The following is a 13,097-nucleotide window of genomic DNA, read 5'->3' as shown; positions in this document are numbered from 1 at the left end:
TCGTAGTCCTACTACTACGTTTGGTATAAATCCAGTTCACACAAATTCAACAACTCTGAAAACTGCAATTATATCTATCAATTATTTTAGCATTTAAACTTTAATAACATTGGTCAAAACTTGTTTAGCCTACTATTTTAGATTTAGGGACGTAAAGCCTTAAAAGGTTTAGTGAAATTACCTACACTCATGTCACGGAGGTTATTATTTTCTCAAGTCCAGCAATATTATTTTTATTTTGGTAATTTTCTCCGGAAGTGTAACAGGTTATCGTGGCTGGCTTGAGTTTGATCTCTGCTGCTCGCGACACAACCGCGCGCAGCTGCTTACATTTCCCAGCGCTCGAGACGCTACGACGGAGAGAGCAGCTCGCGCTTCTTGTTCCAGGGATATTACCTCTGATAGACTTGGGATAAGACAAGAATACGCAGTTTATCTCTGTTTATGACCACTTAGGTGTTAGTTACGAGTGTAGTTTTGCTGGACATAAACTGCTGTAATGTTTTTAACACAACCAGTTTTAATGTGCTTCATGTGTTTGCGCTCAACAGTGAGGTAGACTTATTCGGGGACACTTTACAGGAGTGTCGGCGTGTGATTTATCCCGTGGATGCTGCTGTCGGGGTCGGTGTCTGAGCCCTGCAGGACCAGCCTCTCATAGGGCATCATGGTTTCTCTGGTTCTTCACAAGTGGATGAGGAATACTTCACCGGAGATGCTTCTGTTGGTGCCGATATTGTGGCTTTTACCTCTGACTGGAGCGGCTCCGTCTCAGACTACCGAGCAGCTGGACTCTGGGGTGGTAAGTGTTCTATCTTTTCTACCTACTTTTGGACAACGGGGGTAGAAAGTTTTATATCACCACTGCATGTGGGGGGTGTTTTTTTTTTCCTAATATACCCTAACATGAGTGTGGGGCCGTGAAGTGGCAGGTTTTTCCTCTCCTTTCCTACTTGGGCTACACTTGAACGTCCAGGAAAGAGCAAGTGCTGTCTTCTCCAAATACTTGCTCTGAATTTTAACGCCGCTCTGCAGTCTAATGCACGAGGCAGAACGGCGGTAGCCTACACACTGCATGATGAAACATCTAAATGTGTATCGGAACTTCATTTACCTGCTCAAAAATCACCGTATTCCAGACATAGATTAAGAAAACATTAAATATTCAATGTGTTAGCCAAATTGCAGCCTAATAAGTAAATAAATAAATAAATGTAGGCTATATGACGGGATTAGCCTTGGCGTTAATCGACCTCTTAGAATGCTGACATAGTGTGCTAATACGATAACTGGAGCCCACTGGGAGCTCACTGGGACACACTAGACTTATGAGGCGTTATAGGTTAGCTTATTTTATCATGGAATTTCTCGGTCATGCCTATGAAAGACCTGAAGCCAAGTTCAGGCAATTGCTGTGTTTAAAATAGAGAGGATCCCTGTAGTCTGGTGGAGCATTAAACGAAGCCACTGAAACAGGCAGCACCGTTGATAAGCTATTGGCTTGGAACAGATCACCCTAAAATAGTAGTCAGTGGCTGTACATCATCATTCCCACCACAGTCCCACAGCATGTGCCATACAGTCAAGACTGAGGTTAAGGGAGAGATGCTCCTGCATATGGACTGTATGTGTGCACATTTATACTGTATGTGTGTTTTTATTCTTGCTCTATATGAGATTTTTCAAGATTTCCTTTGAAAAAGCTGTAGTTCTTGGCTTGTAAAGATGATTATCAGCTTCATAACTTCATCTTCATTGAAGTTGCATTTTCCTACATGATTCACTTCACAGGGCAACATCACTTGTTGTTGCTGCTCATCCCAACTTCTGTCGCAATTTCTTTCAGCACTCTTTTATTTGAAAAAAACCCACGCTTGGGGATTACGTTTTTCTTAACAAAGACTAAAACATGAGCACAAAAATAGATCTGTTTCTATTTATGTACCTTATTTTTTGAAGGTTTTTTTCACCCACCTTCAGGCTGTGTACCTTATCTTTTTTGACTCACTACTTACACACACACACACACACACACACCACACACACACACACACACACACACACACACACACACACACACACACACCACACACACCTAACACAACAGAAGCTTTAGTTGTGAGATTGTATGGGCCATCATTTTTATTTAGACTGTGTGCGGGCGAGACAGAGATAATGTCAACTTAGATGAAGTTTGTACAGAAGTTACATTATCTAAAAAATAAATGTTTGGATAAGAAAAGAACACACACAATACACCCATTAAACTTACATTAACCACATTTTCTATCAGTGGGCCTCATTGCTGAGGCGGATGCCAACAACTCTGACATTAGGACCTTGGAATGACGATTTGTCCTCAGAATAAAAAAACAAACCCAAAGTCAAACGCCCACTGAGACACCAGAGGACGTTCATTGTCCAGGCAGAGATGGCATTCTGGGATGTTTATTAATCTATTTCTCGGCAAACAAACATTTCACATAAAGGAGCAATGGCGTCTCTAGGCTGTGGTAAAAAACCATCAGCCGTCCCCGGTGTCTACCTCCCACATACCTGATCACCTCTATACGTAGACCTTCACCTGGTACCTAAGGCTGCATGGAACTTTCCAAACAAAAGTACTAGCAGATACTAAAAATGACCAAAATAAAATACTAAAGATATAAACAAATGTGTGTAGCTGTATGATTCAAGCAAACCAGAAAATAAATGAATACATATTTAACTATTAAATATAACAAAAACCAATGAATAGTTCCAACAATAACAAAATAATGAATAGCTCCAACAGACATGATGTGTTGCACATATCGCTCTGAATTAATTTCTGGTCAGTTTGGCCACACATGGCAGGACTTTCATCACAACCTGTTCACACTTCTTTCATACTGTGTAGCTTTGGCCACAAACAACCACAGCCTTGAAACAGGCTATTACTAAAGCGAATAGCCCTCCTAACCTCAGACTTCTTGTCTCGTTTGGTTTTCCAGTTGCAACATAATTCTGCAGCTCACTCTGAGCACTAGCAATATTTTCCAACTTCATTTGACCATTTGGGGATTGAATGTTGCTGGAATCAACTTATCATTTTCTATTAATAAAAAAAGGCTTGTTTTCTGTTAGGTTACTTCTAGTGCGCATTGCCGGACCTTCCACCACAGCGCGCGGAGGAAGGTCTGACTAGTCTATACAACATTCTGGGATAGGAGAAAAACATGATCTGCGCTGCACGGTACCTCTGCAAAATAGTCTCGGGTAGAAACTTGTTTTTACTGTTTTTAAACTTGCGTAGGGCAGGCCTGCACGATATGAGGGGGAAAAAATCCAATATGCAAATATTGCAATAACAATATTGCAATAAATAGACATTTACTAAATTGTATTCAGTTCTGCATTTCTGATGCTGTCAGTATTCTGCTAAAATACAACAATGCTTGATGAATTTAAAACTAATTAAAGGAAACTATTTTTAACATTCTTTGATTAAACTAATTGAAAATTGAATTGAATATAAAAGGCACCCCTAAAAAAGAATGACGGTTAACTTTAAATGTGCAGTTTTCGCCTGATATTTTCTTTCAACTAACACTGAAAGCTCTGTGTGTTGGGGGCGACCTTTAGCTCAGTAAGAGCGTTCACCCCATGGAGGCTGAGTCCTGCTGGGGCCCGGGTTCAAATCCGACCTGCATGTCCTCCCCCATCTCTTTCCCTATTTCCTGGCTGTCCACTGTCACTAATATAATTATAATAATAGCGATACGGTGCAGCCTTTAGCGATGTGTATATTGCGCATGTTGATATTGCGATGACGATAAAAAAACAATATATTGTGCATCCTTAGCGTAGGGAATTTAAATGGTTAAGTGAGTGAATTTTTTTAGTCTCCCAAAAAAAAAGATTAACATCATTTGATTGTCGGTTCTAGCTTGAAGGATGCTTCTTGAATTGACCAGAGTTTAGAATGCTAACAGAAATAAAGCGAAAGCTGAGGGACATCTGGTCAAAAGTAACGGCCCTCGTTATAGATGGACACTAGGTAACTTCTATATTCTTTCTTTCTCTTATGCACATGCACAACTTTGCATCTCTTTCACTCTGAGATAAGGAGTACAGTACCACAGCAGAGGGAGAAGTTGAAGATTAAGTCTAACTGAAAGTTAAAACAAATCTGTAGCCGGTTCAGTTAATCAATGTCAGTGTCCTCCTGATCAGCCAATAATAACTAATGGTCACTAATAGCTTTCTTCTTTATTTCTAGATTTAATAAATATAACATGTTTGACTGCTGTATAGTAATTCTTGCACAAACCTTTTTTCATTCCTTTTTTTAAAAATTGGGCAGACTAACACTACAAACCCAGCGGTATCAGTAGATGAAAAGCTGCGTCTTCCATGGCAGAGAAAATAATCCTCAAGGTGGTAGCTTTCTTACATTTCTAGATAGAGCTGTATGATAAGCTCAGTCCAAAGTGGCGCTGCATTCTCCGTGCAGCCGGCAGTCTGAGGGCCATTATTCCTGTTTTGATGTCTTCGATGCCCTGTCCCACTTCAACGTAAAGCAATAGTGCCAGTCCTGTGCTGGATACAGACCTGATAATGTCCACGTCTGTTCCATGGACTTTGAGGCACTCAGTATGTTTCTTGTTGGAGGTTGCACAGTTCATGCAATAAAAGTTACCATTTCCTTGATGTTGAGCCTCTTTTCCCAGCTTATTTCGGCTGAGGAGTCCCTTTCGAATGATAAATTCTCACTTTGGCTGTAAAAATAGCAAGTAAAATTGGATAAAGGGATGTCTTCTGTCTTCTAAAGACTTAACATTACTTTGACTTTTTAACATAAAAATATCTATCTAATCTGCTAAAAAACACAATTTTTAGGATTTGAGTGAGGATTTTTGTGCCAATGCATTGAAAAATGTTGAATTTTTAGTACATCTTTATTTGAAAAGATTTCCTGTTTGAAGACTTAAAGTGATACTCAAACCAAAATCCCTGTTTTTGTTTCAAGCATTCACACCCTATAGCCTTGCATGGTGGCTTTGATGTTTGTAGTTTCTTTTTTTGTAGTAGAAGAGTAGCTTTAGTGACCGAATTAAAAATTTTTTGTGGGTGCCTAAGAAACAGGTGGAATACAGACTCTTTCTTCTGCCCTCAAGAGAAAGCACAGCAACAGGATATCTTTGTAAAATCTCCAGGGGAACTGTCCTTCTGCCTGCTATTTCAGGCAGAGCGCAACAGGTCATAGTTGTAAAGTTATTGCACTAAAATAAGTGATCACACTTTACGCTGAAAAGCCCCGTTAGAGGGGAACACCTGTGTGAAGTTGTAGAAGAGGATAAACCGGATAAATTCATTGTAAAAACAGAAATTCTCATGTTTGATCATCGATAGAAAGGTCACTTTATCTAACCAATATAACCCTACTGCAGCTCCTAGTTCATCATGAAAGACAGAGAGAAACCATCAGTGTAGACAGTTCTGATGATGATTACTTGGTGATTTCTTGTCGCTGGGGTGTGCAACAGGGAGCCACATGACACACAGAGAGCATCATTCTGCGCCACTGGAAGGCCCGGAAAGTGCGTGCGTGCGTGCGTGCGTGCTATTCACCCAGGACTTAAAACAACCAACTAACTATAAAACAACCTCTGATCTCTATTCTTTATACGGGCAGAACCATTTTCCCTTTATTTCAGTGATGCTCCATCATTTAGTTGAGATTGTGAATCTTGTTTGTGTGTGTGTGTGTGTGTGTGTGTGTGTCTTCATCCCAACCAAGCACTGAGTCCTTAAGTAAGTGAACCGCACAGATCAGAGGTATTCATTTTGATAGCGTTGTTGCTATCCAGGTTAATATATCACTTTAAAGCACCGATTTTCAATTTCAGCACCTGAGGGAACTGAGCCATAGCTAAAACTTAATACCCTCAGTTTTCAGCTCATTGTATTATGTTTCTCGTGAGGCATATTTTCTTCACTGAGATGGAACCACCCAGCTTCCCAAAAGAACATTTCACCTAAACATTCAGGGCTTCCCTTCTGATAAGCCAGAGTGATCTGAACAGATTAGCAGCTGATAAATGGCCTATATTAGGCTACTGTATATCCAGCCACCTGTGGAATTTTGTAATTTTAGACATTAAAGACGCACAGACGATAGTCATTCACAAATTTCAAGACTGTGCAAGAGTGTGTGTGCCCAGAAGTGCAAACATACCTTGCCAGTCCATTTCTCACTCTCGTTTTGCCGTTTAATTTCTTCATTGAGAACACCATCTGGCATTCTGGCGAATTCCTCTGGAGCAGTAGGCACACTCCTTCTGCTCCCAAATCTCTGCTACTCACTCTCCTTCCCTGCTAGATATCAAAATGATGAGTTCTTTAAGAAAAGCAATGTAAAACAAACATAGCTTTCAGGAATATGTGGTGGGGAGATAGGGTTTAAAAAGAGTCCCACTAGGATACTTTTTGTGATAATTCCATCCCAATAGTCTTCAATTTGTACGGGCTTTTCTGATATCATTATGATGCAATTTTCAATCCTTTTGGATTATTTTGAATGGTTCCAAACTGCAAGGTTGCTGAAAAGAGAATGAAGAAAGGGCTTACTAATACCCATAGTATGTTTAGTAATTGGGTCATTGGTGTCTTAAGCGAGCTATAACAATGATTCAAAGAGCATTCAGCACCAAAATAAAACCCTAGCTTTAAACATGCTCATGGAAGACTCTCCTCTCACTCACTGCTGTGTGAATCCCAACACTTCAAGTACCATTAATCCTCCACTTCACATTGGTTAAGGATTTTTTTTTGTGTGAAACGCAAGATGTAAAATGTTCATTTTAATCAATTCAATTTTTGTTTTGAAAGGTATATATTAGACAGTCCCTCCAGAATTTTGCAATATCGTGCCAATTCATGCGAATTCAGCCAATCACCGTGACTTTGGTGCGACTCGCAATTCTGACCAATCACCGCAACTTTTTCGCAAATTTGACCAATAACCGGAGTTTGCCGCAACTTCAACCAATCCACAAGTCCCACGTGCCAGACTTGGTATCAGTATGCGACTCTGAGAGCCAATGACCAAGCGGGAGTGAGAACGGGTTGACGTCACCCGAACGTGGCCATATTCATTTCCTTGTTTAACAAGACGTATGTGTTTCAAACATCTCACATTTACCAACAAAAAGTACAGCGAAAGTGCAAAACATTTCAGACCATCCTGCCAACCTGTATACATTTTAGCATCAATGGACGCTCTAACGTTTTTTAAGTCTGATGTTGCTGAAACGGCTGCTGTTTCAATCCTGTCGGCTCTCTGCAGTGGGCGGGGCTGCTGAGTTTCCCCCACAGCTGACACGACACACACAAACACACACACACACACACACAAACACACAACGCACATGGTGGATGCAAGAAAAACAGGAGATGAGACGCCACGATCATGACCTAAATTGAGGACAGCTACGCTTGATATTGTAAGTGCATTGATAAGTTAAAGTCCAATAAGTACTTTATCAAAACGTATGAATGTGTCTCCGGACAGGAAATTAACTAACAATGTAAAGATCAACAAGCTACTGACAGACATGTTCAAATTTGATTCATTCAATAAATTTTTATTTTTTGTCTTAAATCCACCAGCCATTTTTATATTATACCAACACTTTCAGCCTCCTGAGCCTTTTAGGTAACGTTACTAGGAAAAATAAGCCTACAGTAGTTTTATTCTTCCCAAAACAAGTTGCAACAAACATACAAAAAACATCGCAACTTTTATTGCAATTTTTTACAAAAGCTCCAGCAACATCAGGCATTTTGCAAAATCCTGGAGTGACTGAATGGGATAATCATTTAATTTGCAAGCCCCATCTCTCTGGTCGCAAACAGTACCACCACCCTCATTAGTATCGTGTTTACCTGCAATGTGTGTACATTTCTCCAGCATTGTATCCACTTCCATTTTTACTCCTGCACTTCACAGAGGAGGCTTTGTTTTCTACCTGCACATCATCGTTGTTCTGAATCACTGAGGGGCCCAGGGACAGAGGAGACTTCAAAAGAAAACAGGATGCAGGGACAGTCAAGGGAAAGATGATGGAGGGATTTCTGCGCTGAAATGACAATGTGACAAATAAGCAAATAGATAGTCGAACCTCGGGTTGAAGAGGAACAATGCGGATTCCGTCCTGGTTGTGGAACAACGGATCAGATCTTCATTCTCACAAGGATCGTAGAGGGAGCCTGGGAGTATGCCCAACCAGTCTACATGTGTTTTGTGGATCTGGAGAAGGCGTATAACCGGGTCGCCCGGGAGATACTGTGGGAGGTGCTGCGGGTGCTGGAGTGTGGGGCTTTCTCAGGGCCATCCCATCTCTGTATGGCCAAAGCGAGAGCTGTGTCCGGTTTCTCGGCAGTAAGTCGGACTCGTTTCAGGTGAAGGTTGGCCTCCGCCAGGGCTGCGCTTTGTCACCAATCCAGTTTGTAGTATTTATGGACAGGATATTGAGGCATAGTCAGGGTGGGGAGGGGTTGCAGTTGGGGGGGCTGGGGATCTCATCGCTGCTTTTTGCAGATGATGTGGTTGTGATGGCATCATTGGCTTGTGACCTTCAAGACTCACTGGATCGGTTCACAGTCGAGTGTGAAGCGGCTGGGATGAGGATCAGCACCTCTAAATCTGAGGCCATGGTTCTCAGCAGAAAACCGATGGAGTGCCTTCTTCAGGTGGAGAATGAGTCTTTACCCCAAGGGAAGTCCTTGCGTGGCTCGGGAAAGGGAGGTTTGGCGTCCCCTGCTGAAGCTGCTGCCCCCGCGACCCGATACCAGATAAGCAGACGAAGAGGGATGGATGGACATATAAGCAAAAGCATGTGCTTAATAAAGAGGAAGAAGATGTTTCGGACAAAATATGAAGTGTTTTGTCTCCGATTTTTGGATATTATAGTGATTGATTGATAAGGTGTGCAGGGATGTTAATCCACACCAGAAAACAAACTCTGGATGCAGGTTTCCATGTTGTTATGTTATTACACTCTCAGCCTGAATCATAAGGATACTTTTAGTACCGCTGTCCCACTTCCATCAAGCTGTGTGACCTTCTGTCTGTAGAAATGCACCATGGGACTCAAATTCAGGGCGAGGAGATTATTTCAGGAACAATCTCATGTGGGAGATGACTTGAACGTTGTATAGACTATATCTCTCCATAAAAATTGACAGAGAGCGAATGTTCAGCAGCATGTTATATATAATTCATTCTCAGGCAACTTCTCAGGCAGAGGGAAGCCAGTTCTTCAACCTGCTCCTAGCCAATCTGTCACCTCAGCCTTGTTAGGCATGAAAGTTCTCCAGAGACATGCACATTACTGAGGAGAATGTCAGCATTACTGTACTGAGGTTTTGATTTCCTCAGAAACCAATTCAACAAAGATCTCCAGAGCCCTGACACCTCATTGGCCGCCACTGTAGCATGGCGGTTTGGGACTTATGCGAGGCAGCTGCAAGACGTCTGCGCGACGCTTCAACACAATGACAACCCATTCATTTCCAGATCAAGTTTGACAGCATGAATTCAGAACTTGATTTACTGTAGGCAGTCCTTATGTTGACTTAGGAGTAGATCAAAATATGTTTGCAAATTGCACATCCTCTCAACTTCAAATTTCAACTTCAAAGTAAAGCAGTTTGAGGCCTGAAGAACCATTAGCAGGTCAACAGAAGCCAGATGTATAAAGGACATGTACACATAAAAACCATGCATACACTACAGTATGTCCTACACCTTAACTGGTATTTAAAACAATGCAGTTTCATCAGTTCACTCTCTGCATGTGCTTCTTAATTGTTTTATTATTTGTAAAGCATTGGGCTCTATTACTGAGTCTGCTAGAAACAAGATCATTACTTTTCCAACGTTGACTGTATGAATCAATGATAGATTGCAAGTGCATGTGTGATTGATGAATGCGTTAACGCTATGTGACAGGTGACACCAGGACTCAACAGGTGAAACACTTCAGGGTGGGGCAGACAATCACAAAAGTGGGAAAACAGGGCAGGAAGTAAAGTAAAACAAGACAGAAAAACAGACTACCAAAATAAAACGGTGAAACAAATATACACAACTATAACAAAAATAAAGATTAAAACTCATCTTTTTTTGGGGGGGGGGGCGATTGAGGGGGCGACTGTGTGTGTCTGCTGCACACACAGGCAGATCGTAGAGTTGTAAGAGATGTGTGTGGTTATTTAGTAGCAGCCCGGGTTTGTTTGTATTTGATTTGATGAAAGTAAACAATCGGAGGCTGCAGATGTATAACTTATAACTGTCCTGCTGACTTCAGATGCAGGGATCTAATGAACTCAACAAGGATGTCGAGCACAGTGTAAAGCAGCTGTAAATAATAGATGCTGCACCAACCAACTGTATTAACTTATAAATGAATGCATACTTATTTACAAGCAGTGTTGTTTACCCACATTCAAGTTTTATTTAAATGCATCTAGTTGTTGAAGATTGTTTAATTAAAGTACCTTAATTACATTTGAAGTATTTTGGTTATTTTTTGCTGCAGTAGCGTAGCCAGAAATATTAATTTAGGTTGGCATGTGGATGGAATGTGTGCAAGAACCAAAGTGACCTGTACATCAACCCTATTGTGCATTGTATTGATCGCAAGCTACTGGTTTTGTTTACTGTTCCTTAGCAACGTGCAGTAGTTTTAAGAAGTAAGATGGCAGAGGCAAACTGCAACATTATAATTTTTATCCATTTATTAAAGCAGTAATGCTGCAATGATTTCCACGACATTATAGCACAACTGTTGCATAAAAGCAATGTCAAACCTGGAGTTGTGAGTACACTAGACATCTGCAACATTACATGCAACTACAGTACATCACCTCAGATTGTCCAATAGCAAGGGGAACCACAAAACCATACGTTGTTAGGCTATGCCTATACACTATTTGTACGATGCAAATATATGGTAAAAACAAACTGACAACGTGCAAGATCAACTAAGTGGAGTTTCATTTATGAAGTATTATTATATTCATAAACCTCCAGTCAAGAAAACCATAGACTACACCAGCAGGTCCCATTATTTATTAGATAGATCTATCTATCTGTGTGTGTGTGTGTGTGTGTGTGTGTGTGTGTGTGTGTGTGTGTGTGTGTGGTGTGTGTGTGTGTGTGTGTGTGTGTGTGTGTGTGTGTGTGGTGTGTGTGTGTGTGTGTGTGTGTGTGTGTGTGTGTGTGTGGTGTGTGTGTGTGTGTGTGTGTGTGTGTGTATATATATATATATATATATTATATATATATATATATGTATTATATATGTATATATATATATATGTATATATATATATGTATATATATGATATATATATATATATATATATATGTATATATATGTATATATATATATATATATATATAAAAACTGCTACGATCAAAAGGCTCAATATAAACAAAAGCACATTAGTTTGACTTACATGTGTCAGCAAACGATTGGAGCAATGTAAGCTACATACAACAGCAACACAGTGCAGGGCTTGGTTTTGAACAATAAAATGATTTAATCAGAATCCAACTGTCTGACAGCTCCTTTTTTGAAATGAAAAAATAGATAAAGTATTCAGTCGGCCTGTGAGAATATTCGTTGCTTCTTTCGATCCGGTTAACAGTTGAAAACGGTGCAGCATGTTATCAGAAAACTAATGGGTGCCCGGAGTAAACTGTTCGTATTTGGAAAGAATGTCTTTTGAAGAGGAGTTGAGAACCTCGATTAGTGAGTCACCGACTCAGCGCAGGGCATCTTAGCAAAAAGTTCAAATGAGCGGACACAACTGGCCGGTCTGGCCCGCCTCGTCGCTGGCTCAGAGGGTACAACATGGCATAGATGGGTCTTATTATACATCCATGGGTGGGATGGATGGCATGGGAAGTCTCTCTGTCCATTAGAGCCTATTATTCCAATTTATTTCAGTAGTGTATGGAATAATAATAAGACTTTCTTTTTCCATTTACAGCTAACTCAAACATTTATTCTGATTGTGCAGAGTGTGTAACCATAATATTTAGATGGAACAGGCACACCCATGGCTAAACGCAGGATTAGCTGCAAGTGTGTAGTTTGTTTGTTATTTACAAAATCCCCTTTTGGTGACCAGATTGACTCAGAAACAGACGTGGTCTGATAAGTATCATCTCAGTGCAACATGTCACTGGGGTGGTGTGTGACTTTTAACAAGAGTTAAACATGTTTCTCTACTGGGGAGTTTGGTCGATCCAAACTACATTCAGACAGAGATTTGCTTTTTAAAACAAACTTAATCATTATAGCTAAAAGACATAATTAAGACACAGATTAAACGTCCAATAAAAGAGATAAGATAAAATGTTGTCTCTGTTATTACCCAGTCAGATTCAAAGCCACTTTCCTTGCAGCAGCTCAGCAGTCTTATCTGGCTACTTCAATGCTAAATTTCATCAGGAGTTTATAGGAGGTAAGGTAGAATCATCAATCTATACTACAACATAGGGATAAGGCAAACAAAATCTTGAAATTAAATCCACTACAAACAGAGCAAGCCACAAAAGGCAAAAGGCACAACACAAATAAAAGGCTCTCTCCCAATGATGAAGATTTATGAAAACAAACATTCACCTGCATGACTTTATAGTGTTGACAACAATAATGTGTTAATTCTGTCTACACAGGGTAGAAAGCACATGTTTGAGTAGGGGAGTGTGCAGAAGTAATGGACCGAACCGTGTAAGCAGGAATGACTGTTTTCCCCAGCTGTATATGATTCTCTCTCCCATTGGCTCTTCCTGGTTTCATGACTTACTGTAACTGTGGGTTAGAAGCAAGCTGGCTCTCTCTCAGGCTCCCCATGTAGAAAACCCCAAATTAACTCCATGTGGCAGTCCTATTTTAACTGAAGCATCCTGGCCCTTCTAGTCATTTACCCAATCAAGGTTCTGGTCAAAGCTATTTAAAGAACTGCCCAGATCTTGTAATTATGGTGGTTTCTAGAGTTGTGCTGCTTGCCTGGTAAAGTTAAAATAATTCAAAGGA

At 40.5% G+C, this 13,097-nt stretch overlaps 1 protein-coding gene across 1 annotated transcript in view; it reads left to right on the top strand.

Annotated features, from left to right (window-relative positions):
* Positions 1 to 294: 294 nt before the first annotated feature.
* The window catches only part of mmp17a (matrix metallopeptidase 17a), an 84,323-nt gene continuing 71,520 nt past the window's right edge, over positions 295 to 13,097 (top strand). The window contains exon 1 of the mRNA XM_032539748.1: positions 295 to 802. Within this exon, the coding sequence (XP_032395639.1) occupies positions 668 to 802 (135 nt within the window). The 5' untranslated portion in view covers positions 295 to 667. The remainder of the gene's footprint in view (positions 803 to 13,097) is intronic.

The sequence above is a fragment of the Etheostoma spectabile genome, chromosome 16, assembly GCF_008692095.1.
Source record: "Etheostoma spectabile isolate EspeVRDwgs_2016 chromosome 16, UIUC_Espe_1.0, whole genome shotgun sequence".
Classification (NCBI taxonomy): domain Eukaryota; kingdom Metazoa; phylum Chordata; class Actinopteri; order Perciformes; family Percidae; genus Etheostoma; species Etheostoma spectabile.
Note: the sequence above shows the minus strand (reverse complement) of the source record. Positions and strands in the feature narration are given on the sequence as shown.